General features: G+C 41.6%; 2 protein-coding genes across 7 annotated transcripts in view; one reads left to right on the top strand and one right to left on the bottom strand.

The window, feature by feature from the left end:
- LOC116842225 (discoidin domain-containing receptor 2) overlaps positions 1-27201 on the bottom strand; it is a 380754-nt gene that overhangs the window by 40270 nt on the left and 313283 nt on the right. For 5 of the 6 annotated variants that reach the window (XR_004377695.1, XM_032811123.1, XM_032811124.1 and 2 more), the window contains 5 exons: positions 24869-24992; positions 21330-21487; positions 18515-18828; positions 12776-12967; positions 4776-4868 (listed from right to left, as the gene is read on the bottom strand). Coding sequence is in view for 5 of the 6 variants with exons in the window: in XM_032811123.1 (XP_032667014.1) it covers positions 4776-4868; positions 12776-12967; positions 18515-18828; positions 21330-21487; positions 24869-24992 (881 nt within the window). In the remaining variant the exon portion in view is untranslated. Of the gene's footprint in view, positions 1-4775; positions 4869-12717; positions 12968-18514; positions 18829-21329; positions 21488-24868; positions 24993-27201 lie in introns of those variants that run through there. The other variant, XM_032811127.1, reaches the window with a different exon arrangement.
- Positions 1-27201, top strand: part of LOC116842229 — a 425064-nt gene that overhangs the window by 197867 nt on the left and 199996 nt on the right. The gene's annotated exons all lie outside the window — the stretch shown is intronic.

Raw genomic sequence — 27201 nt, 5'->3', positions numbered from 1 at the left:
TTTTTTTTTTTTTTGGTTTTTCCGAACGCGGCTATTTCCGTCTCGCGAATTTCGAAAGCCGGGAACAATAGAATTATTATTTTATTTTTTTTCTGATGAAATTAACACTTCCATTCTTTTTATTAACGCCGGCCATGAACTCTCTGCTAACTGTACAGCTGCAATATCCTATCGGCTCGCGGATCGAATGTATATATGTATGTATGTATACATATGACTAAATGGAAAAGTGTATGTGTGTTCGCATGCACTCTATTTTTTATATTCTGTGCGCGGCAGGCGTATCAAAAGCAAACAAAAGAGCCTGTCGAAACATCACACGGGCATAACTAAACGCTAGTTTTCCAACGATGCATTTCCCTCTCTTGCAGAGAGTTTCGGCCGAGCTTTTCCGCGTAGTCAATATTTATCTGTAATTGTGTAATCCGCACCGCGAGAGATGATCACTCGACAGCATATATATGTGTGTATATATATATATATATATATATATATATATATATATATATATATATATATATATATATATATATATATATTACCTCTCTCATTAGCATTTCTAATTCCCGATTAACAAAGTCGATAATCGAGTCCGATTCTACTGCTACTGGAGTGAGTCGATGGCAATAACGAGTGTAAGGGTCTCATTGTCCACGAAATAACACAACTGCATATGCATAGCGTGAGACCATTTCAACCAATGAGCATGTTTACAGATCAACATGGCAACTTTGTTCTAGATGTTCATTACTGGTCGAGGTGGTCTTGTGCTATGCATATGCAGTCACGTCTCGTTTTGCGTGCGATGGTCCTTGGAGACGCTGACTGGGCATATCGCAACGAGCATAATACCTAGAAACGAGGAGATTATTTCCTAATAACGTACTCAGGATACGTGTCCCGATAAAATCGCACATCGCTATTTTCGATACTCCCGATGCGCACAGACGAATGATATTTTTAAACCACGAAGCATAGGACGCGATGTGCCACGAGGCGTAGGTGGTATCTCGCCATTTCGGCCTGGTTCGCGAGTTCTCGCGGGAGAGCTCTCTCGCGAGCGGGTAGCTACAGCCAACTCACGCTTCCAGGCGCTCGTCGGTGTCGAAACAGTCGGCGGCGGTCGTTCCAAGTTTCGCGCTGATTTGCGCGTAAACCTCGCCGTTTATCGCGGTCCGCGGGAGCGGGGGAGGGCACAGGCAGCAACAGGGGGAGAGAGAAAGACAAAGAGAGAACGGTAGCGCGGGGATGGTTTAGTAGCTACCACGACGCTTTTATTTTACGCGCGCACACCGGTGGACGCTCTCCCACACCCGTTGCTGTCAACGTCTGTGCGCGCTCCGCCAGATTCGCCGGCAAGTTTTTCCACTTCCGCCAACCGTAAAAACCTTGCTCGTCGGCCTCTGCTCGGCTGTTTTTTTTTCTCCCCTCCTCCCCCACTCTTTCTGCCCCGCTCTCCCACTTCGCTTTTTTTTGTTTCCGCGGCCATTCAAATGCGATTGCGCTTTTACGATTTTCGGCAGCCGCGTTTCGCCAAAACGCTCGCTCGCTCGCTTGCGCGAGCGATTTCGCGTCGTCGACGGATCAGAATCCGGGCTACTAGAGCGCTCTCACGTTCGAATCGCGCGAAGGAACAATCGGCAAAAAGTATCACTCGCACTTTGAAGCAGCGAACCTTTCGCCAAAAGATAATTCGTGAGCCACAGCGACGATCTAATTCGCGACGCGGAAACATGTCCGACTGGTCTTTCGTCGAAGTTCGCTCCGTTAACGCTTCGATCTCGGCGATTAAAGCTTCCTGTCGTTCGAATCGCGTCAGGAAATAATTCATGAAGAGTATCAAGTACGATTCGTCGTCGAAAGGGAACTTTCCGCAAAACATCTGTCGTATCTCCAGAAACACAGCTACCGTGCGATGCTGCTTCGCGACACTAATGACAGATACCCGCCATACCGTCCGTCGAAGGTTGCATTATTCCTCATCGTTTATCTTCGAATCAATACCTCGGTCCCGGTTGCTAAGTGCGCTTTCTCGACGAGATCTTTCGTTCGAACTATTGCTCAATATAAGTTAAAAGAGAACGTTTTTTTTTTCTAACTTTGACATTCTCTGATAGGCAAACTAAGATCTATACAGAAGAATGAATATTATCATATGTTTCATAAAATTTTTCCTATCAAAAGAACTGAAGGAGGAATAGGATAGCTGTGAAATCAAAGTCGCTCTGGTTATGTCTGATTCATTATCAGTTACTTCAACCCACATTCTCACGCGGCTGAATGTTCAGACGAATGTTCCCGACCGCGGTAACAAAGACATTATTTCTCGTCAGCGAGTTTTCCGTCTGATGTCCCCATTCACGCAGTTGCACGAACTGAAATCTTTCTTCCCGTTTGAACTCTCGAATCCTCGATTACGAATGTGCGTTTCCCGATGGTACCGGCACCATCGGCGTTTCGCTTAGTGTCGCGCGCTCCAACCGCCCCCACAAATCACCAATGAATCTTGCCCCTTTCGTCTAGCCTCTCCTTACCCTCGCTCCGCCATTACGACAACGATCGCGCCGAAGGGCATGATAATTAAGGTTTACGATTAGAGTTAATAATTCCAACACGTGACCCGAGAGCCCCTCCGGCCTCCCGGCGTCCTCTTGCTTCCTTCTCCTCTCCCGCCTGCGGCATCCCCCTCGCTTTTAATAGCCCCGCGATATTGGTTGTCGTGCCGCGCTGCCGGCGTTGTTTGAGAGTCGAAGGGGGAGGGGGGGGCCGCCAGGGGACAGGAGGGCGGCTCAAGAGTTTCCAAATGTGGTCGCGCCGCGCGAATGGGGGTGGAACAGTAGTGAATGCGTGAACCACGGGTGTGTGTGTGTGTGTGTACATATATATACACAGGGTGTCCGATAATTCGTGTCAAAGCCGCGGTGTACAGATAGATTAGTCAAAATAAAGAAAAAGTTCCTCTACCATTTTGCAAAGAACACGTAAAATTTTGAGTTATTCATTAAAGAAGATTGACGGACTGTAACGCACCAATGTCCTTTAATTAATAATTAAAAACTTATGTGATTATTCGCAAAATGATAGAAAATTTTTTTGTTCAGTTTGACATAATCTACAACACACACGACGGCAGACGTCTCACTATCACTGAGAAAAAATATTTGAAAATTTATTTATGAGATACGAAGTTGATTTCGGTGAAGTAAAGCTTACTTCTATGAGATAAAGTTGGTTTCCGTGAAATAAACCTTTGTCCCACAAATAATCGTGCAAGGACTTTTTTCACAGTGCACCACTCATCTGCCGTATCGCACATGATTATTCGCTGTCAATCTTCTTCGATCAATAACTCAAAATTTTATGTGATTCTCCGAGAAATGGCGTCGAAATTTTTTCCTCGTTTGTCTGGTTCATCTGTGTGTACACCGCGGTTCCGACGCGAGTTACCGGACACCCTGTATATACAATATAGAACGCGCTCTCGAGAGAAGGGGAGCGAGATAAAACAATCGACCGCTGTAATAAAGCAATCCTCTATCGTAATGCCTGGAGGCGCGCTTTCGTACGCTCGCGGAAAGACCGGATAGAGTATGCGGCACAGTCTGTTTGTTTGCTCGACGCACGGGACGATTTTCCGTCCTCCGGCAACGCGCGCATCCAGAGATTAAAGCGTTCCCTCCTCCCTCGCTCGCCCGGAAATGAATTTAAGATCGCGGGCATTTAACGAGTCGCCGGACGAATGAGCGAACGGACGCGTTACTTTGTCGGGGTCGCGTTGGGACCACGTGCTTCGCCGGATCGTTGTGTACGTTTACCCCGAGAGGACTCGGTATCGCGTTCTTTGATCTCGCGGGCTGATTTTTCGAGGTCGTTATGATGAGCGGGCAATTGAAGTTGAGCCCTTGTTAGGACGAAGTAAGAAATTTCAGTCGGACGAGGAAATTCAAGTCGACTCGCGCGAAAGCACGAAACGTCGTGGCGGTGGAAACAAGGTAATTACCCTGCAAGGTAATCGAATCGAATCGATCGTAAGCGGATATCTTAGAAGATGTGGCATACAGTTTCAGAGAGAAATTTCGTGCTGTTTAAGATGCTTCGTGTAATTGTGCGTTTTAATTTTTCCAAGTTTCAGAAGAGGGTTGGGGTTAAAAAATTCGTACACACGAGGGTGAAGAGTAGCATACGCCATAAAAATATTCTTATGCAATATTATTAAAGTTACTTGACCTATTTCACACGATTTCGAGAACAGTTTTGAATTCGCTCGCAATTAATATGGTCGTGCTTTTCTCAGTGAATTGTATCAAGCCCTGAATATGTCTCAGTGTTTAAATGAGCGAGAAAATATCTTGAATAATACGTATCTCTTACTTCTAGTCGCTCTATGACATACCTAAAATACCGTAAAAATCAGTGCAAAACGCTGCCACGTGTTTCCACGTGGTTCCTAAAAACACGGCTTGGGGAGCGCGGTTGGAAAGGCCAAAAGATCGTCTCATTAGGCTAACATTGAAAGTAATCTCCTTGTCGCGCTCATTATAACGAGAGAAAAACGTCGGATTTGCCGACGACGCGCGCTCGCATTCTCTCTCGCGTATATCACCGTGTTCGCGACGGGAATAGACGACGACGGGCGTCTGTGCGTCTGGCGCGCTGCTTTCGGAGCGGCAAACCAATAATGCGACAACAACAGCTGCTCATTAATGAGCGACACCTCAAAGCGGCCTCGTGGGAAAGCACGGGTGTGTGCGCGAGGCGCGCGCGCGCAAGCTTACCTTGTGGCGAGATCCCGATGCACGAAGTCCATTTCCTCAAGATACTTCATGCCGGATGCTATTTGCGTGGCCATGTAAACCAATGTGCCGAAACTGCAACACGAAGAACCGGCTCGGTTACGCCGTGAAGTTTACTCGCGGAAACTTGCCCGTGTGTGCGCGCACACACGGACGGGGCGTTCGCCGCGACAACGCCACAAACGTCGGGCATTCTAACTTCATCGTGTTCGCACAGACAGAGAAATAAGGAGGGAAAGACGGAGAGGAGGGAGGAAAAGAGAAAGCAAAATTTTTTACATAAACGTGAAATGGGATGTTTTGGTCGGTTTTAACGAGATTAACTGAAATAGTATTTAACTTTAACAAATAAAAACCACTGAATTAAATAAAACTAAATTATTATTATTATCATGATGATTAATTAATTTTAATTAATTTTTTAATTAATTTTTTAATAAGTTATTTATTAATTTTGTAATTTCTTAAAAATTGTAATTATTAACTTTTTTAATTATTGTCCTAATTATTGTCCTTGAAATAACAAATATTGTGACCCTCCGCACATGTATTGGAATTGTCTGAAAAAAAATTTCGAGATCTAACTTCTTTGTGCCTGATTTCAAAGAAGAAAAGCAAAAGAGACCAGTGGAGTTTTTTATCTGGGCGAATTATCAGACTCTCTCGCGCCCGCTTGATCGCGCGCTGCACTTCCGCTACGGGTAAATTGAATTTGAAAATCGGCCCCCGGATCGCGCGCGTTCGCGCTCCCGTGTCCGTCGCGGAGAAAGTGGGTACTACGTTTTTACTATTTACATTGCCGGGTGCACACATACCCGGCGAACCGTTTGCGCCGGAACGACCGCGACCTGTACCCGGGTATTTCCGCGGGAGATACACCGATATAGAGTCGTTTCGATGCGCGGCTGTGTCGTTTCTCCGGACTTAACGTCGTTACGACGCAAATGCACGTCATATATGCCGGAACGAGCGGTAATACGTAAAAAGGCTCGCCGCGACGAAGAGATGCTCCCCCGCCCAAACTGTTTCCGGTCGTTTAATCCTCTGGAAGAGCATTAAAAAATTGCTCGACCGACATCTCGCGTCAGTCCGCGCGTTATTCGACATTCGAAGGAGAAAGAGATAAAAACAATGTGATTTGTTTGAATCGCGCGGATTCAGCTCTTCGCGTGGAAATTCCGCAAGATTTTCTCAGATACAGCATATACGAGTATTTGGAATACCCAAGTTTGTCCTAAGGTTTATCTCACTGCGATATGGGGGGATCTCAACATAGCTTCTCAAACATAGCTTCTTGAGAACACGAAACTACTATGAGAACTTGCGCTTTTTTCAATCAACAACGTCGACTTTTATGATGTCAGGGAATCCCACATTTTTATACCAACTATTGCATTCAGTAGGATAAAAGGTAAAGAAAATATAACGTTTTTAAAACTGTTGGAATATTTTGCTGAGTAATAAAATTATTTAGAAAGTTGATACATGTCTTATTCAATTCTAATCTGAAATGAAGTAAGAACATAGAAAAAACTTGGGATTTCTTCCTTAGAATTTTATGTTTGAAACATTACTAATAAAATCCTAAGAAATTTCCCCTACACTGAGAGAAAAATAACAAATATTTATTTTCTCTTGGTGGTACTAATAACATATTTACACAAGTCTTAATTTTTTTTTTTTAAATAGAACAAATATAATTGCTTTCATCAAAAGTTAAGGTTTCCTTAAGGCTTTAAGAAAATGTACATTTTGTTATTTGAAAAATGTTTTATGTTAGCTAAATAAAAAAATATTTTATTTTATAAGCAAATATGTTATCAGTACCTACCGAATAAATATTTACTATTTCTTAGATATTCTTTCTCTCAGTGTATACGGGGTCATCTCTTGTGTACGAAAGAAAGATAGAAAAAATTAAAAAAAATCACGACGAGTGGAGTTTCGATGGCAGCGAGGACACTAATATCATGGCGTGTAAAAATTTTCCGGACGACTCAGCGTCGCGGATCTTAAAGCCTCATTTGCGACGTCGGCGAAACGCGACTCTGTTACCGTTGAAAGAAAGAGAACAAGAAAAAGAGAACAGGGAGCGACCGTGTGTGCACGGAAAGAATTTTATAGCAAACGCTATCATGGAAAATTTTTTGTAATTAAGATTTTTGGCCTCGCATTGTCTATCTCTTTTTAGTAATGTCAGAAGCGAGAAAATGCATGCTAAAAATTCTTGTGAAATATGTTGAAATAAAAATATATATCCATAAAGTAACAATTGCAATCGATTAAACAAATTTGTAAGATATTCCGTGCACTCCCCTTTTTCTCTAATCAATCATTTATTCTATATTAAATCATACCAATTCCAGGACTACCAGCGATGTCCAGAGGAAAAAAAGGGAAAAAGTGCTTTTTCACAAAAAAAAAGTAATAAAAAAGTGACCATAATTAAAATACACGGTAGTTAGTATTGTTAAAATTGATTTATACTTTGAACGAATTCAAATTTATTTCAATATGAAGGAAAATCTTCAACATAACTTATTTTTCACATTTCATCACATTTAGGTATCATATTTAACCCTTTTCTGCATGATCGTACTCTCAGAGTACCACCTATTTCTAAGAAATTTTTTTAATTTTTCCAATATTTAATACTCAACTTCTCTACTTTTTTTTTGTAATTTTACCTTAGTAATATGTTCAGGAGTATTGGGCAAGGTGGGATTTTTCTTTATTGTCTGTCAATTTGTTTATATAAATAAACAAAGTTAACCTTTTCAGACACATATTTTTCTATCTATCGGTTTTTCATGAAAATTGGTATACAGGGGTTTTTTAGGTCGCTGATTACGAATTCCTCGGTAGATTTTTATAATTCTTTTTCAAAGTAGCGGATTCAATATGGCGGCTCACAAGTTTGGATGTTTTTCATCGATTTTTTATGAATATTGGTATACGGCGGTTTTTCGCGACAGAAACGTTTCGTCTGAACAAGCTCTTAGATGCGCAACTCAGGCCAATCGCGCGGTTTGCGGCGGCAGCGACGGACGGTCACGCAGCCTTTTCGAAATAAAAAACTGCGAAAAGATAATGGAAAAAGGACGGAACAAATAATGGAGTTGACGTGCATATTTTTAACATGTATGTTACATGTATGACTTTTAGCTGAGAGAGACGCACCTGTATGTAAATTATTAAAAATATATTTTCAGCTTATGAATGACAAAAAAAAAAGGAAAAAGTGACAAAATTTGGAAAAGGTGACTAAAAGTGACCTTTTGAAAAAAAAAAGGGATAAAAAAGGAAAAAGTGACTCGCTGGCAGCCCTGCAATTCTATAATAAATATCGATAAATTAATCTGAATAGAAGTAGGTGAAGAAATAGGTTATGAAGATGAATTGTATGTCACATTAATTTACGACAAATTATTGATTATGCAAAAAGGGAGTGCGGAATATCTTACAAATTTGTTTAATTGATTGTAAGTGTTACTTTATGGATGTATATTTTTATTTTAACGTATTTCGCAAGAATTTTTAGCATGCATTTTCTCGCTTCTGACGTTATTAAAAAGAGATAGACAATGCGAGGGGCTAGGAGCCTTAAGGAGTAAATTGGCATTCTGAAGTAATTTGTTATCCTCTCGTTTCATGTGTGTATTTATAACTATAATCATATAAAGAAATAATTGCTATAAATTATGGTGAAAACAATTGGTCAATTACATTATAATTTTAGTGATGATAATCTTATATATATATATATATATATATATATATATATATATATATATATATATATATATTATCAGAAAAAAAATATGATTTAGATATGCCCAATTTGGCAGCAACCATATTTTTTGGTTGTTTCAACATGAAGATAGTAGTAGTAACACATGCATATAGCATTATTATAACTAACAATTATGATACAATTGCCTAAAAAATACTTGACTATGATTTGTAGTAACTATTCCTCTATATGATTATAGTTACAAATATCATATATTTTTCTCTTACTGTAGGAACTGAAATGTGCTATTATAAAAAAGATTTGCTGTGCTTTTTGATATTATAATTTTACAGTCAGTTTCATTCTGCACTACTAGAAACTAGAAATTGGCAAGAATTTATATGACACACACCATCTATTCTCTCCGTGTGCGGAAAGCACCAGGCCGTTCTGTCGCTCTTGGATATTGGGATTCGCTGGCGCGACGAACTACCGCGACCGTGACTGCTGTCGTTGGAACGACGCGAGATGAATGATGACGATTTCGTTTATGAACGACAGTACATGTGTCGGCGATTTAATGAAGCACTTCGGTTACATTGCCGCCGCGGCAGTGCGCGGCTGTTAAGCGCGAGTTACTCGAGTACGCCATGCGCGCGATTAGCGTTACGGTTCTTCCTACAAATTACACCGGAACTGCGCGAGTATGCGGGATTGGTCCTCGCGATTAACCCTCTCTCACACTACGCTGGGAAGAAATAGAAATCTCTCCTCTATAAGTTGAACCGTTCAACTTCACGTTTCGCAGATCTTTTAATTTTGATATCGTGGTGATCGTGTTGTGCTTTCGAAAAGATTGAAGTTTAAAAAATTGGGTAATTTAGAAAGTTGAGTAACTTTAATGAAAGCTGGTCAGAGTTCGATTTCTGAAAGACTCATGTCCCAAAGGGGAATACAAGTTTTGCTATTGATTTTATATTAACTAAGATTAATTGTGTGCGCGTTGCTAATATCGTTGCTAATATCGTTGCTTGCATTGAGAGAAGAATTATTTAAGAAATGAAGAATTAATTTAACAAATATTTATTTGGTGGATACTGATAACATATATTTACTTATATTCAAATAAAATATTTTTCGAGTAAGAAAATATAGTTCTTTAAAGCTTTAGCTTTTCATGAAATTGTTTATTTTATTGAAACAAAAAAAATTTAGATTTTACCCTAGAATTCTAAATATAAAAAATTAAACTCTAAACATGAAGGAAATTCTACACAGTGCATTTTTATTTGTTTATAACGTCCAGAAAAGTGATTGAAATTTAATCCTCGGTGAATTCTCGGTTTTAATCGGTGTAAAAAACATTGAGTGATATGAATCTATTAATGTTTTAGCGATTCAATAAATTTGGGAAAAGTTATATTGAAAAAATACAAAAAACATATTTTTGAGAACGGAAGCGTTTAAAAAGTTGGTCTGGATGAATTTTACCCATCTAAAAAGTTCTAGCGTTAAGTAAATATATTATTAGGAGCCACCAAATATTTTTTACTTTTTAAATATTTCTTCTCTCAATATAAGCAATTATAAGTTATCATTTAGGAAATAAATAAAAAAACTTTTTTCAATAAATTATTTTACGAAATTTCACGTTTCTTTTAATAACAATAAGTTATCAGTGAGTGAATATATCAATTTTTTTTATGAATTGCTGTAATGAAATATTTATATAGTATGTAGTTATTAGTAAATAATTATAATATAATCATAATAAATAATTATAATATAATATAGTAAATTAGTATTGTAATTTGTGTGTGTTAAGAAAAGTTGATTTTTTTGTTAATAAAAAAGCTAATTTACTATTGCTCAGACAAAAATATTAGTAATTACTGTATTAATAAAAATTTGTTTCAATAAATTACTGTAGCACTCTGTTATAATGTAGCAATTTTTATTAATATAGTAATTACTAATATTCTTGTCTGAGCAATAGTAAATTAGCTTTTTTATTAGCAAAAAAATCAACTTTTCTTAACACACACAAATTACAATACTAATTTACTATATTATATTATAATTATTTATTATGATTATATTATAATTATTTACTAATAACTACATACTATATAAATATTTTATTACAACAATTCATAAAAAAAAATTGATATATTCACTCACTGATAACTTATTGTTATTAAAAGACACGTGAAATCTCGTTAAGAAGAGATTATCCGCCGGGCAAAATTAACATCTCGCGAGGTATGCGATTCCGCGACCACGGAAGCGTACGATAAAAACGGTACGAGAAACTGTCACTCCCTTTCTCTCTTTATCCCTCAGCACTGTCGCGATCGGCGAGACATACTCGCGCGAATTATTGAACAGGCATCAATATTTTCCGCAGCACTCGATGAAAACAAAGCGGCGCGATCTCCGACGGCCGTCGCCGCTGCTTCATCTCGCGCGGAAGCTGAAAACGATAGCGCGGGAAAACACGCTCCGCCGACACCTGTCACGAGCACCGATCATCCTCTCCGTCGCTCACCTCTCATTTTCAGCCGATTTCTCGTATTTCGAGTACTTTCCGCGGCCGGTAGTATAGTCCCTGGTCATCGCGCGCCAGGTTTTCACGCGTCCTCCGGACGTGATTGGAACTGACGTTTTCCTCCGCGCTTGGCGACAGAATAAAACCGGAAAAAAATCGCTAGCGCGAGCGAGATCCGCGGGCGTTCAAACCGGCAGGTGGATTTCCTCCCCCCCTCCCTCTCGCCCCTTCCCGTTATCGGCCTCCCCGCCGCGTTTTGTCGGGAGAGCGTCCAACCTGTCGCGCACTTATCATAATCCATAAACCGATCGTTCCATCAAAATTCGCCATTCGACGCGATTCCGCGATACGCGAGAAAATATTAATGGCTTCTCTCCTCTGTCTTTCTCTCTCACGCGCAACCGACGCGGAAATTGTATTATCCGCAGGCGTACACACACAGAGATTTGCATGCGCGAACTCGCGGTGACGTTGACGTTTCTGCATTTCTTAGGACGCGAATCGACCGAGTCCCTGACGTTTTAATACACTGCGAAATGATCGACCGCGGACTTCGAGCGTCAGTTAATCGGGTGGATTTTGTTCTGAATAATTTCAAGACGAATGTGTGTGTGTGTGTGTGTATGTTGAGATAATGAACACACGTGGTTGAGGGAAGGGCGCGAAATCTGAGCCACGTCGAAATCCGGTTTATTGATTTTATGCCAAAACGGTGACGATCGCATAATTGTGTAATATCTATTACGTATGATGTGTTATTTACTCGATGTCTCGCAACGTGCCGTTCGCCGATGCGCGTTAATACGCGCCATCGATAATACATACACGGGCATACACATATGTCGTACACATATATACACACCACACACACACACACACACACACACACACACACACACACACACACACACACACACACACATACGTATACATACCTATACATACCTCTATGTCGCTTTTAAAACGCGATACTAATGTTACAAATTATTCCGCGCCGTGATATCAAATTTGTGCTCATTAAATTGTGTTAATTATTCGAATAACGAGCGCTTCCGCGCGGTACATGTGCATTTTTCGTCGGTGCGCTCCTGCTCGCGAGTGAGGACGCGTGGATCGAATTCGCGAAACGAGAGATCCGCTGAGAAGTTCACTTCTGGTCAATAACTACTGGTCGCTCGCGCGAGCGTGTCAGTAGCGGAGAACGACTTCTCGAGGGGCAGGAAGGGTTAACAGAGTGTCAACGACACGTTGCACACACCGAGACATTTTCTCCGTTCCAGTGGAGTATCAGCCAGCTTCGATCGTCGCGACTCTTACTGACCGAAAGTTAACTCTAAGTGGTTGAATACATTGATCCACCAGGAAAAAAACTTTCTGGTCACGTGTGTAATTGTACTAAAGAAATAATTCCCGAATAAATGAATAAATAGATAAATTCACCTTGAATAAAAGGATCTCTTCTGCGACGTTTTTGATAAAGAAAAATTATCGCGTCTCTACATTCGAGGGAAAGTTATTTTCAAATTGCTAAGAGAATCTGTCGGTGAAATTAAGATCGCGAGTTTTGGATGTGTATTCATGGTCTCACAAGTATTTTCTGTCGCTAAAGTCGCGTATATCAGTAGAATTAGAAGAAAAAAAAAGGAGGAGGAGGAAAAATAAGGTCTCGTGTGCTCTCGCGAAAGTACGACGCGTACCTACCTGAGGGTCTTGGCCGTGTGCATGCTCGACGTCTCGGCGATGTGACTCTGCAGGTATTGATTCAAATCCCCGTACTCGCCGTTTTCCAATACGATGCACATGGGATCGTCCTCGAGGCTGGCACCGAGTAGCCGCGCGACGTTTCGATCGGCGATTCGTACCAGCCTCTTCGCCTCCTGTTGAAATTCTATCCTGGAAAACACACACGGAGCGTCCGGATGTAATATCTTTATGGGCCGCTCTCGCGGCATCAAGGCCACGACTATTGAATACGGATGCGGATATATATGCCGGAAGTAATGCGGGTATTCTATCTGTCTGTCTATTTCTTTCTCTCTCTTTCTCTCTTTTCGTGTCGCTCCGCTTGTCTCACGGAAGTTCGTCGGTCTCTCACGGCGACGGAGAGAGCGGAAAAAAGAGGAATGACTCTCGCCTTCTTTCTCTCTCCCTCTTGCCCCGTCTTCCACCTTCTTTCTCGGGGCGGCGCGAGAACGCGAAAGGCTAAGGTGAGGTAAGGAGAAACCGGCAGGGAGAGTCACGAATAACAGCTAAGTGCCGCGACTATTGCGCCGAGAGGCGTCTGAGTGAATTCCGGCGAAGATGCAGAGAGAAGGAGTGAAGTAGAGAAAGAGAGAGAGAGGGAGAGGGAGCAGTACGCGCGATGGTTTATGGATTCGATGAGGGTTCGACGCGGAGGGGTGCGCGTCACCATAAAAATTCTAATCCATGACTTGATGCGCCCTCTGAATTTTTGACGAGAGCCGCGTGCGCGAAAGACAGTCACCTTCTCCTGCACCATGAATCATTACCGGGCAAATGTACAAGCGGTGTACCGCTAATGGATCGATTTATTATTTCGCGGCCGAATAATCGATCTCCCGCCGCAGAAAAGCAACTGCTCCGTAAATATTATCGTAAATATGTATCGAGCAAGGATGGAGAGAGAGAGAGAGGGACGTGATATATAATATCCTCCCGACGGGATTATTATTTTTTTAACGGCGTCGGATTTAAGATGAAGATGGGTGGGGATGGATAAAAGCGTTTATTAGACAGTTGTATAGAACATGTTTAAGAACGTTTACGTAAATCGTGTCTAGCGATAATGAGAAAAACTTCGTGCCTGATTTTGGTTAACAGATGCTGTGATCTTTTTAGAAACATCGATAATCTATACGTCGACCGATCGAATTCTTGACTCGATCAGTGACGGAAATATTCGCAATAATAAAACTAGCCAAAAGTGCTAATGACGGAAATATCATGACGGAACATTTGAAAAAGACACACCGAAGTAATTAGTTACTATATTTTCTTGGTTTTGGGATCACTGAATTCGAATCTGAGCTCAAAATTACCAAATTCAATATGGCGGACCGAATATTCAAAAAATCATTCGATTTGCATAAGAATTGAAATTTAAAAGTTTTTGAAACCGCTGATTTCAAATTCAAAATAGAAATTCATGAATTCAAAATGGCAAATTCAATACGATGGGAAAAAATTCAAAACATGATTCAATTTGTATAAAAATTGATTTTCAGGGTTTTTTATTCTTTCACATTTTTTGCCGCCATATTCGTCATTCTTCCAAACAATTTAATTTTAAAATCGAAAACAATAACAATAATTTCTAAAAACCCTCAAAATTTTATGCGAATTAAACGATTTTTTGGATTTTTGGTTCACTATATTGAATCAACCGTTTTTAATTTCGAAATTTTGACTTCAGATTTAGATTCAACCCTTTGAAAGTAATCATTTTATAATTTTATTAATATTTTTGTCAAAAGCAATTTCAGTAAAAATTGTAAGCATTTTTTCATTCAACAGTCAAGGGGTTAAAGGTCGCAACATTTTCCCTCAATAAGTTTTGTAACGCATCATATATCTAATTGTTTTTTAGTCATTTTCAGGAGATAAACTTTTCAGTTGGATATGGAATGCATTGCAAAATTCATCAAGGAAAAACGTTGCAACCCTCAGTCAGCCGACTGTACGTCGTACGTACGTTTAGAGACGTTCAGTTTTTTTTTTAATTGAAAAACATTGTCAACAAAAATATAAAAAAAATTATTGCGAATGAATTTGCTATAAAATTATAGACGAGAAATAGAAATTTCGTTGTTAATAGATTAACAGAGATGCCTCTTGAATAATTTCCTTCGAACTTCGATAAATTCATTCCTAAAGAGCAGGTTAAATTCATGCCGTCCAAATTTGGAAAAATCGGTTTATTTAGTTCACAAATAATTTACATTTTCACCATATCGAAGGGAAATTAAATTTGGTGTCATTAAATGAGAAAGAGAGAGAAAGAAGAAGTGGAAGCGAGGGAGATAAAAACGCGTGCGAGTCGAGAATTCCATCGACATTCGGGTGTGCATTTAACAGAGCGCATGCATACGCGGGCATTAATTTTTTAGAGAAAGAGAGAAAAAACGAGCAAGAGAGAGAGAGAGAGAGAGATCGCAAAGTGGCGGAATGCATTTCTATTCGCGCAATACGCTGCGATCACGATCACGCGAAAATGGGCGAACGACGTGTCGAATGATCGAAGTGTCAAAGCAGAAGGAGATATCCATTCCTCGTGGCATCGCGACAAGAAATTCTATCGTCGGACGACGGAGATGTAACACGATCGAGGAGCAAAAATCTATCGGCGAGAGCAGGTCGTCGGATCGACGGACTTTTCCGGAATGCTGCTGCCTCCGTCGTCGTCGTCGTCGTCGTCGTCGTCGTCAGCGTTGCTGTTGCTGTTGTTTGCAGCCGGTGGAAAGTCGTAGATAAAAAAGGATAAAGGCGCTGCGACGAGGACGATTGCATGCTCCGACACGAGCCACGATGACGACGACGACGACGACGACGACGACGACGACGACGAGGACGAGGAAGAGGACGACGGCACGAGTTGCGCGCTTTTCCCAGCCGGCGAAATGTGTTTTGTCGACGACGCCATCCGTGATCCTGTCTGCGGGGATCATCCTTTCGCCGTCGCGACGACGACAACACGCGCCGTCGGACCGTTGAATCCGCCGCGACACGCTCCGCCGCCCGTTTCCATCTCTATCGGCCTATTCCGCGCGAGAATCGCAATCGTCCCGACGAACAAAACACCGCTACAAACGTCGCGCCGTCGGGGAAACGCAATAAAAGGAAGTCTTTCATCGACTCCATGTATATATCGCGTTTTCTCTCTTTCTCTCTCTCTCGCGCGCACGCTCTCGTGGGCGCGGTTTGACGAGGGTTCGACGACGAAGCGAGTCGCGCGACTGCACCCGCTCGGATCGGTTTTTGATACTCCTCCGGCCGAAATGGGTCGCTCGTGTAAAAACTCTCTCTCTCTCTCTCTCTCTTGCTCCCGCTGGTCAAGAGAGACAGGGAAATGAAACGAAACGAGTTGTCGGAACAGTAACGCGCGCTCCGGGGTGTGCGCGCGCGCACCGGAATTACGTCACGGACGCGTGTGTTAATTGCGTATTACGCGTAACGCGCGCAATTACACGTAACGCAAGGGACATTACGGCACGCTCGCGCCGCAATCTGAACTTTTTAATTATTTCCACGATGTGTTATACGGCGGCGGATAATTATTTTCCAGCCGCGTAACATTATTCGACGGAATTAAACGTATCGAGCGGCGTGTTGTGCGGTATCGCCGCGCGCGATCGCTATAATTACACCTTTTTCGAGCATTTCCTCGGAAAAGCTCGCCCGGGACGCGTTTCTCTCTTTTTCTCTCTCTCCCCCTCTCTCCCTCTCTCTGTCGCAAGTGGGTCGCTAGTGGATTTAGGGAATTGGCGGGCGAGATTTCGCGAATTAAACTTTCGATATGCGCGAGCAATATTCACGGGTGTAAACAGAATTATTGACAAATATTTCGCACGGCCGAGCGGACAAATTGCGCGCGCCGCGGGAAAGACGCTTTGAGAGCGACCGGAAGTTTGGTGTTTTTGAAGGCAGCGAGCGCGAGCGAGCGGCAAATAAAGAGAGAAATACAGTGATGGGGAAAGAGAGGATGTATGGTAGGGAGGGAGGGAGGGAAGGGGAAGGAGACAGAGGGAACTCGCTGGCTTTATGAAAAATTATATTGACGCGGGCGAACGAGCCATTCGATTACATGCCAATCATCGATCGCTTAAAGCCCTTCCGCATTATTCGCCCGCGTCTACTTAATGTGCCTAGCGTGTCATTACATTCGAAATCACTTTGCGTCGCTTCATCGAATTACGCCGTTAACGCGCGTGCGCGCGTCTCTCTTCCAGCCGAATAATTTTCTATCTCGCGTTCGGAATATCTCTTCTTTCGCCATCATTTCTCGCGGGACCGCATCAGAGTTCATCCCGCAAGGTCCAAACTCATACGGGGAAATTTGACGCGCGTTTATGCAGTGCGTTTATGTAGTGAGTGCACGCATGCATCCTGCGGTGGTCCTGGCGCCACCACGGAGTCGAGATACGAAGTGATTGCAAGTAATCAGCGTGCCGTTCCAGTTTCTAATAGTAACTCCGGCGTATCGATTACGGACGCGGCGATATCGTGTAATCATGTTACATTGACATGGAGAGAGTGGAAATAGAAGCACAGCTTCCCTCCATCGCGCGACGAAAGATAATATTTCGAGCTATTTGGTCAGTTACGGTCGCTTGCAGTCGTAGTTGTTTATAGCCGTCGATTATGGTCGTCGATTATGGTCGCCTGCCGCGACTTGAAATGAAACCATTCGGATGACTGATCGCGATCTCTTCTTCTCGCGCGAACTCGTGAAAAGTGAAAATGTTCTAACTTGAAAGCATACAAGGAGGGAGAAAAGTTCAGTTGGATCGAGCGAATTTCTGCTGAAAAATATGAACGAACCAGAGATTCCGCTTGGAGTTATCAGAATTCGGGATTCAAGTTGACAAGATTCTTGGTTAACTTCAAACGGAATTTTCTGGCTCGTTTACAGCTCAGCAGAAATTGTGTGTGTGGTTAATTCGATCAAACTTTTTTTCCCGTATATGGAAACATTCCGATTACATGGAGATTTTAGTTCGGGTAACTGGATGGAGATCGGACGAAAAATTCGCCGACGAGAAATAATAACTCTGTTACCGCGACTGAAAACATTCGTCTGAACAGTCAGCTGCATTAAAAACTCGCTTGAGATAACCGAGAGCAATTGGATGAGTGGAAACCTCCTGCAGGCATCTTTCTGTTTCCACAAGCGAGATTTTCATCTAATCTTTGGCTGATAGAAAATTCACTTTTAACGAAGTTGTTTTTAGAAATTTGTTTTGTTTAGAAATTTATCCTGTGATTTTGATCAGATTGATCCCAATCAGTTATTTGATTTGTAAGAGGTATTCAATTATTAATGGCTTTTCTCTACTTATAACTGGGATCAAAACAACCTGATCAAAACAATAGGATACATTTCTAATTCACCTTTCACGAGTTCGCACTAGAGAAAAAGATTCATGACTGTCTCTCAGAAGTGGAAAAATAGAAGAGTAAATCTTTATTACATAATAAAGTAATATCCAGAGGGTATTTATAGTCAATTATAGTCACTCAGAGCCATTCTAGTCGGTTATAGCTGCTCATTAACAGCCGATTACAGTCGATTACGGTCGTTCCGCGAACGAGAACGTTTCGAAGAGCCTCTGAATTATTCCGCGACGTGTTCGCTCGTTTGTTCGCCCGCCCGCCCGCATTTTTATCTCAACTCTAGAAAATTTATGCACACACGACGCTTACCTAATAGCATCGGAGGACCCCGGTCTTAAGGATTTAACAAGCACCAGGTCGCTGGAGATATTCTTGAAGATCTCCTCGTATCCGGGAAACCTGTCGACCTCGCAGATGTGAACATCGCCGAAGTATCCGCATCCGAGATTTTCAACGATGCTGAGCTTCTCCCGCGGAAAGTCGAAGATACACTCGGGGATCTCTTCCTCCTCCTCCGTGAGCATATCCTCCGGACTGTAGCTAGTCATGCTGCTGGAGGCTTTCGCGCTCATTGGGGGTGGCGTGCTCGGCGTCGGTGATGGTGGCAGTGGTGGTAAAGGATTCTGCGACATACGAATACACGCGACGCGAAACGATTATTTCTGTCCATTTTTTCTCTTCGAATCATGCGACACACAGGATGGGCCGTGTACGCGAATGAAAAGAGCGAAACAAATATACTCACTTTTGCTAATTGAACTTTTCGCGGAGGAGGGGCCAGAAAGATGAAAAAGATGTCGAGATGATCTCGAAATATTTCTCCACTTATCGATAATAAGAGAAGAGAGATTTTATTTATTGCGAAGTAAATAAAATGACGAAGTATATAAATGAACCGAAAATGATATTTCCAGTTACTCGTATTCGATTATACAAGTTCTCATAATCGTCCCGCGGTCACGGAATAAATCATAGTTTTGCACATTTAGTGTACCCAAAGTGTTTTATAAATTGCTTTAATAGAGGGAAAATTGGAAATTTCTATGAATTTTATGCAGACTTTGGAATATTTACTCAGCATTTCGACGGGACATATTGCGCAATAACAGAATATTAATATCTGAAAATAGCGAGTGAAGATATTACTAAAGAGTTAATTTTCCAGCATAATTACGGGAAAATACGGATACCCAATGCGTGTGAATAAAAGTGTATTATCAGAAAAGGAAATGAGAAAGAACGCGTCATACGATAACACAGCATAAAGCGCGACGTTGTTCGGTTTAGTGTGACTACCTTTCGCACAGAGCGGACCACCTGCTCTAATAATCTAATCAAATAAAAATCCACGTGTGCACGCGGGTCCGTAATCAATAACCACGCCCTTTACATTATCGCTCTATAATCTGTGTGCGACCGCGAAAGACGTTTTCTTCGCTGGTAGTGATGATTGATAGCGCGTCCGTTGTTTCCTCGTTTTTCGGTCATTAATCCTCATAATTCACAGGATGAAGTATTTTGCGTCGTGCATATTGTGTGTAGGATAAACAGGCCCCTGTTGAAAACGAGATTAGGTCGGGGCGACGGTATACACGTGTACATATATACATATATACACACACATAACGGGGTACACGGCCATTAAAATATACTTTACGTGGCGACTGATCGTTATCGTAACGCACACTCGGGGAAGAATACGTGGCAGTAGCAACTATGGAGATAACAACTATACGAGTTTTACATGCTAAAAATGAATGTACATAGTTTAATCGACTAGTAGTCGTCGACTTTGTAGTCATCGCAATTAAACCTGAATAATTATGGGAATATAATATAATAATAAGTATGTAGATCTCTCTCTCTTGCAATCATTAAGCTTTAGTTGCGATAACTACAAAAAACATTGGATACTATTAAACTAATAATTCTGCATACAAAACTTACATAGTTATCATATTTTTTTTCTCTCTTATTTTTCTCTCGTATTTTTTTCTCTAAGTGCATATAAGTTAAACCATGAACGCATATACTGAGAGAAAAAATGTCTAAAAGTAAGAAATATTTATTTGATATATTGAAAAAGAAACACTTGAAAATTAATTTGTGAAATATAAAATTTATTCATAAAAATAAACTTTATTTCGCAGAAATAATCTATATATCTTACTAATAAATTTTCAAGTATTTTTTCTCAATGTAGATATTAATAATATTCACTTATATGCTAATACACACATTTTTACATTAAGGAAAAATTTCTTCTAAATGAGAAAATATATATTTCTCTAAAACATCATTGTTTTTCATAAAACCTACTGTTTTTTCTATTTAAACAAAATAATTTAGATTCAAGAAGTAAACATGTTATCAGTACCACCGAATAAATATTTTTTATTCTCCAGATATTTCTTCTCTCACTAGATTTCTAATCATGAACATTTTTATTGTTTTGATATTTAAATAATACGAATATTTATAAACTTTCAACACAGAATCTATCTATTCAATGCATGCATATATATAATATTTTATGTTGAAAGTTTAAAATATTCGTATTTAAAAATCAAAACAATAAGAGCGTCCGAGATTGGGTACGTGTTCAGGCATTGGCACTTTTGTCTGGACGCAAAACTCCATTCCCGCGATATGTAGGATCACTTTCTCCTCCTCATCCTCTTCTCTCTCTCTCTCTCTCTCTCATCTCCAATTTTTTCTCGTGGCATCGAGTGCCCCCGATCGATGCTGGCGATCCCTCCCGAAACGACAATCACGCTTATTACACGGTCTTGTGCACAGTCGCACGTCCATACGCGGTGGCGATTCAGGCCGAAAGGGAGGCGAGACCGTGTGGCAGGAAAATTGAAAAGTCAAGCGGTATAATATTCGAATTAACCTCGACGGATTTACATAAAACCCCGGCGGCGGCAACCTTGCGAAACCGGCCGCGATCATGACGGTCACGAGGCGGCGTTTGACACAGTTTCGCGCACAGTGTGGTATCCCCGGCACAAGGCATTAATGCCCCCTTTTCTCCCTCCCCCCTCCCTCCCTCCGATATACGTACAGGGCGCTTAATCGGCGCGCGGATCGCATGTCTGCCATACATTTTTGCGCGACTCACCTTGCAGATGTCCGTATTGGTGTAATACTTCTCCGGCGGCGGTGGTATGGGCGGCGGCGGGTTAGACGAGTATTCTTGGGCTGCCGGAATTGGCCGGGCGAGATTGATCGCCGAGTTGAGCAGGAGCGGAATAACCGGCTGCACCGGCTCGCCGATCCCTGTCCCGCGTGCGGATCGAGAAGAAAATTCGAGCGGGTTAAAAGTGCGAGAGCCACCCTTTCGCGGCGTTTCGCGTCGACGTTTTTCTCTGTCTTTTTCTTGAAAATGTATATACACGGAGAGAATTTTATTTACTATTGAAATATTGTGTATATACTGACTTATTATGCTATATTTTCTTTTAATATTATTACGTATATTTTTGTTTTATATATTCTTTTTTGTTATTATACATATTTTTATTGCAGAATTTATTATTATTATGTCGAGGAAAAATGCTTGAATTAGAAAAATAATTACTATAAATTGTGGTCGAGAGAATCACAGCGCGTATATTTATTAAATTGTACTGTAATATTAATGATAATAATTACACATATGTTACTACTACTATTTTCGTATTAGAACAGTAAAAGATATGGTTGGAAATTATAGTAACTTTTTTTGTAAAAAATAACTATAATTTTAAAGTTAGATCAATTTTCCTCTCGGTGTATATAGTTTGATCAAACGTTAGATATGAAATAATATTCATCAAGAGCCAATAAAACGTTTCAACCCTTTTCAGCGGCGAAAAGACGGCAAGGTTCATTTCGTTGTCATTGAAGAAGATTGAGACTACGATTGAAGCGTGAGAATTCTTAAAGAATCCGTTCAACGTTTTTTGGTCTTTGATTAAGCTATAATAGTCAATCACATTCGCAAACTGACAGCCTATGGTGGCTCTTCGATTTTCCTAAGTTATTTTATCGAGATAACTCGCGGCGAGGTGAACCGCGTTCACCCGACGTCCCCGACGGGCTAACTCGCGATTCAACCGGAGGGAGCACGTTCGTTTCGATGGATTACGTTGTCATCGAACCGTGTGTACCTCTCTAGCGAAACTCGTAGCTACCGTGAGTCGCGAGCAAGGCGTCGCGCGCGACAGTTGCGTTCGACACGATTGTGTGAAAAAGAGATCGTTAGGAGGAAGGGGAGAAGGGAGATGGGTACGGGCGCTAGATACGACGGACGAGCTGTCGCTGCCGATAGTTAATTAATCAAAGACCTCCGTCTAATTCGATTAAACAAGGTCGCGCCACGGCAAACAGTTTCTCTGTGGAAGCCCGTTGGTCGGCCGCTGTGTCCGGCGAGCTGTGCCAACTACGGAGGAGACGCAGCGGAATAGTTCGCCGGACTATTCCAACTACGTGGTGTGCGGCCACGGCGCAAACCAGGCGTAGAGATTCGAAACCTCGGCTTCTGCCCGGCCCCCGCGGGGACCTCGTCAGCCCGTGGGACGGACCGTTAGAATTCCCGCGATAACACGAAACTATCCCGGTGTCGATGCGGGAGCAGGTCGCGCGCCGGACGGCACGGAAGCGAAAACGTCTTCAGCGGAGATTGGATGTAACCGGTGCGCCGATCGACTTCTGACATCCGAGGGCTCTCGTGCCGGAGGAGCCGCGCGTGCAGATCGGTCGACTAATTCCGCGGGATCTGATTTGCGACGGGTAATCGATAATCGCGCTTAGCCCCGCGGGAGAAACGCGCCTCTGGAGCGTTATTGCGGTGATGAGGGAGGAAAGGCAAAGAGGTAGAGAGGGAAAAGGACAGAGACACAAAAGGTCTGTTCTTTTTAACTGAACTGGTGCAATAAGTTAGAGTGAAGCAAAATACATTTACACTTAATTAACTTAATATTGTATATCAGTATGCAGTTCAGCTAAAAAGAACGGACCTAAAGACAGAGATAGGGATAGGATAGACAGGGACACAGAGAAAGAGAAAGAGAGATTCATTATCTGAAAGGGAGAAAGGGAGAACGGAATGAGTTGATTCGTAGGGATAATAAAAGTAGGAATGGAGGCAAATAAATATGTGAGAATTGTATCACACAAGACTAGAAATACGAGATACAAATGTCGAACAAAATAGTAGGAGAGTGGAGTAGAGTCTGCTTTATTATACTGGAGGATAAATTTTTTGTTCGAGCGATACACTCAAGTACAATCAGAAAAATAAAATATAGACAGCCGTTACGCGAAAATACGATGTAAAGAAAATATGGATAAAGCGATGCCAAGAGAAAAAGAATGAGAACGAGACTATAAAAATTCCCTCGAAATGGTTTCGAAATTAAAAATAAATGCTCAAAATAGTGCCGAAAATAGAATAACATAATAACAGTAGGAAAATAAAAGTAGAGATCGAGAGTTAATAAAAGCAGACATGTGAAAATAATATCAAGAATTGTATTAAAAATAGAAAGAATATATATAACAATTCAGTACAATTAAAAATAAAGTGCGGACGATCGTCACGCGAAGATATAAGAACCTCTTCAGAACAGTTTCGTAGGAATTAAAAATGAATATGCGAAAGAACGCAGAAAATACAACAACATGATAATAAAGTACTAAAGTGCACGTGTTACGGAATTAACGAAGCGGACTTTCAAAGAGTTAGCTCTCTGCGATCCTGTCACGTCGACCTCGATGGTGGTATCTCGTTCCAGCCAATCTCACAAGCCACAAACATTTTCTTTTTATTTTCTTTATAAATTAATGCTAAACTCAGTATAAATATATTACGACACATGTGTGTCGTTGTATTGGTCCAAGTACTGAGATGCAAAAGTAAATGTATAGAGAAGACCGGAGCTAGTTGGCAAAACCGATTATTTTTAGTATTTTCTAACAAGTTACAAAATTGAGCAAGCAAGATTTTTAAACATGTCGAAGATGGCTTCAAAATCCCTGCTTGCTTGATTCTGAAATCTGTTAAAGAACAGTAGAAATAATTGATTTTGGCAACTTACTCCGGTGGCCAAATAGCCTTGGTCTCCTCTACTACGTGATGCTGTCGCGAAGTGACTTTTTGCGAATCGGGAAGTAGAGAGAGGAGGGTCGGAAGTAATGTTTCAACTCTTTTGCTACTAATTTTGTTCTTTAAAGATACAATGTTTTTTGAATTTTGTTTTAATTTTGTTTTTTGAAAGTACACTTTTTAAAAATTTTCACTTTATTAAGTACATTAATGTAATGTAGTTTTAGCCAAAAAAATTGAAAGTCTTGTATTTGGCGCCAAAGGGACGGATAGCTGATGTGTTGTGAATGCCAAAAAAGCTCATTCAACTTAACAGGTTATTATTAATGATAGGGAAAATACATGTGTGCTGTTGGTAGCAGAAGGGTTAATGCGAGCGATTAGGTTTCAAAGGTCGTGAAGGATGCCTGGTCTCGAAATTGCCGATCACCCTCGCAAGCGATCGGACTATAACGACCGGTGATTCCCCGATCGTTTTAACAGCCCCCTGGTCGCGCGAACGCGCCGGAGAATGTCGATCCGCGGCTACGACGGCTCGAAACGCAGTGCGCTCTTTTAATGTCGCTACCAACCGGCATAATCCGTGACGGGTTTGTGTAACTGCGGCGTCGTCGTGCTGTAGGCGGTCGAATGGTACTGCGTCGGAAGCGGAGGGCAAATTGGTCCCTTGTGCTCACCCTGCTCCTGCACGGAAACCTGCGATCGAATATCGAGCATTATCGTTAATGCAGCTGACATTTACGCACGCGTCGCGTGGCGATATATCGCCGTCGGTCGCTTCCACTTTCTCGTCCTCTTGTTCCTTCTCTCGTCTATCTATCTCATCTCTCTTTTTATGCAACGGGATTTCGATTGCTTTCCCTCTCTCTCTCTCTCTCTCTCTCTTTTCCTCTTTTTGAATATTTAAAACAAAATTGATCTATAAAATGTTCTATTGCGGAAAGCTCTGCAGATTTAAGCAGATTTTTGCGGCTATACAAAAAAAAGCAGTTGTACAGTTTGAGAGAAAAAAATATCTGAAAAATAAAAAAATATTTATTCAGTGGTTACAAGAGTAACATATTTACTTATATCTGAATTCTTTTATTTAAACAGAACGCTATTAAAAAAAAAATTTTTTAACAGCAATCTCTCTGTTAAGAAGATATATATGTTCTCAGTGTAAATATATGTATATCAGTACAAGTTAATATATTACTAGTACCATGAAATAACTGTCTCTCATTTTCAGATATTTTTTCTCTTGGTATATCAGTAGAAATGATTAGAAACGTTATAATTAGAGTGAATCTTCTTGACACAACAGCAATATTATTTGAGCTAATACAGCATTATTTTAATAACTCGAGCATTAGTTTCAATAATATTGCTACTGGATCGAGAAGGTTTCAGTTGTCGACTATTCTTGCACTCTCCTGAATGTATCTGACAATAATGGGGAGAGGAAGGAGGGTACATACTGTTTTTACCAATCATGATGCGAAAACACGAGTTGTCCAATTGTTCATTTTTAATTTTGTGTTATCTTTGGCGTTTGAACAGACAGTGCACTCGACAAATAACGCGTCCATCTATCTGTCTATCTATCTCACTCCTTAGATTATTCATAGCCGACGAAACAGAGAGACAACGCGCGCGCGCGGCAGGTCCCAGGAGGTCGCGCGCGTCTGGTTATTGTGCGACGCGACCGGCTGGCCTACTGACTGCCGCTACTACTGCTCTACTACCGCTCTACTACGTATCGTCGATCGCGTAATTTTATTTTACGGCACTCGGTACACCGTCGTACAATAAACAGACGGTGGGCGGACGGGACGGGACGCGTGGTAGAGAACGTGGACTTATTTTTATCATCGACGGCAAGCATAACGGCGGCAAACGACTCCCTCGCCGAGACCCCGTAAACTCGCCGCTGGCAGCTTGGAGTGATTCAAATTTCGATATTTCGAGAGCAGCTCTCTCTCTCTCTCTCTATTTATCTATCTATGTTGCTCTTTCGTGTGCCTCTCAAGTGTGTGAGTGAGGGTGGTATGAGTTTCTCGCGTTCATATCTTTAACTCGCGAAGTCTTGGGGCGTGTTTGATTAACTATTTAAGTTCACGTTCGGAAAGGACGAAGGTACATACGACATCTCGACTTCGCAGAATTTTTCAGAATTTTTTCAATAGTTAGAACGTGATTGCCTAGAGTTCCCCTAAGTCCTCAGAGTTAGGACAGAACATGAGGATTTCTGATTGGTTACTATGGAAATACTACATTGATAAAGGTTGATCATATTTTTAAGGGAAGTTTCACTGAAAATCCACATAGTGTATGTAACGTGGAATATATGGATTTCCAGGAGAATTTTCCGTGAAAAAGACGCTTTGGGACGCGAGTCTGGTAGATAGACTCCTCAATTCCGATAGCATGCGATACTCGGCGTTATAGACGCGCGTAATTATCGGTGTGCTTTCCCGGGCGTTCACGCGCGATATATTAGACTCATCTCAGGGATGTAAATAGCGCGCGAAGCGGCAACAAGAAAGCCGCAGGATAGGAACAAGATCTTGCCACGCGTTCTGGCTAATATATCACGCCGCTTTCACGGCCGGAAATTCGGCTTTTTGACCTTGCGCTGAGCACTTCGGCGAAAAGTCCCACGCGTCGAATTTCCCGAACACCGGTAAGGGAGAGCGCCGCTCCACCTTCCAACACCATCATCGTCGCTCAAAGTTCTTCTAGTCAGAGTTAGGACAAAGCATGACGATTCCTGATTAATTTGTCTTCTGTCCGCCATTTTCAGGGGTGACGTGAGTGAAAGTGAGAAAGAAACTCTGGTAGAATTGTGTATGCATGAAAGAGCGAGAGCAAGAGCGAGAGAGAGAGAGAGAGAGAGAGAGAGAGAGAGAGAGAGAGAGAGAGA

The sequence above is a fragment of the Odontomachus brunneus genome, unplaced genomic scaffold (genome assembly GCF_010583005.1).
Source record: "Odontomachus brunneus isolate Ranch 3 - 2012 unplaced genomic scaffold, Obru_v1 Obru_scaffold_023, whole genome shotgun sequence".
Taxonomy (NCBI): domain Eukaryota; kingdom Metazoa; phylum Arthropoda; class Insecta; order Hymenoptera; family Formicidae; genus Odontomachus; species Odontomachus brunneus.
The sequence above is the reverse complement of the archived record's forward strand: the minus strand, read 5'-3'. Positions and strand labels throughout refer to the sequence as shown.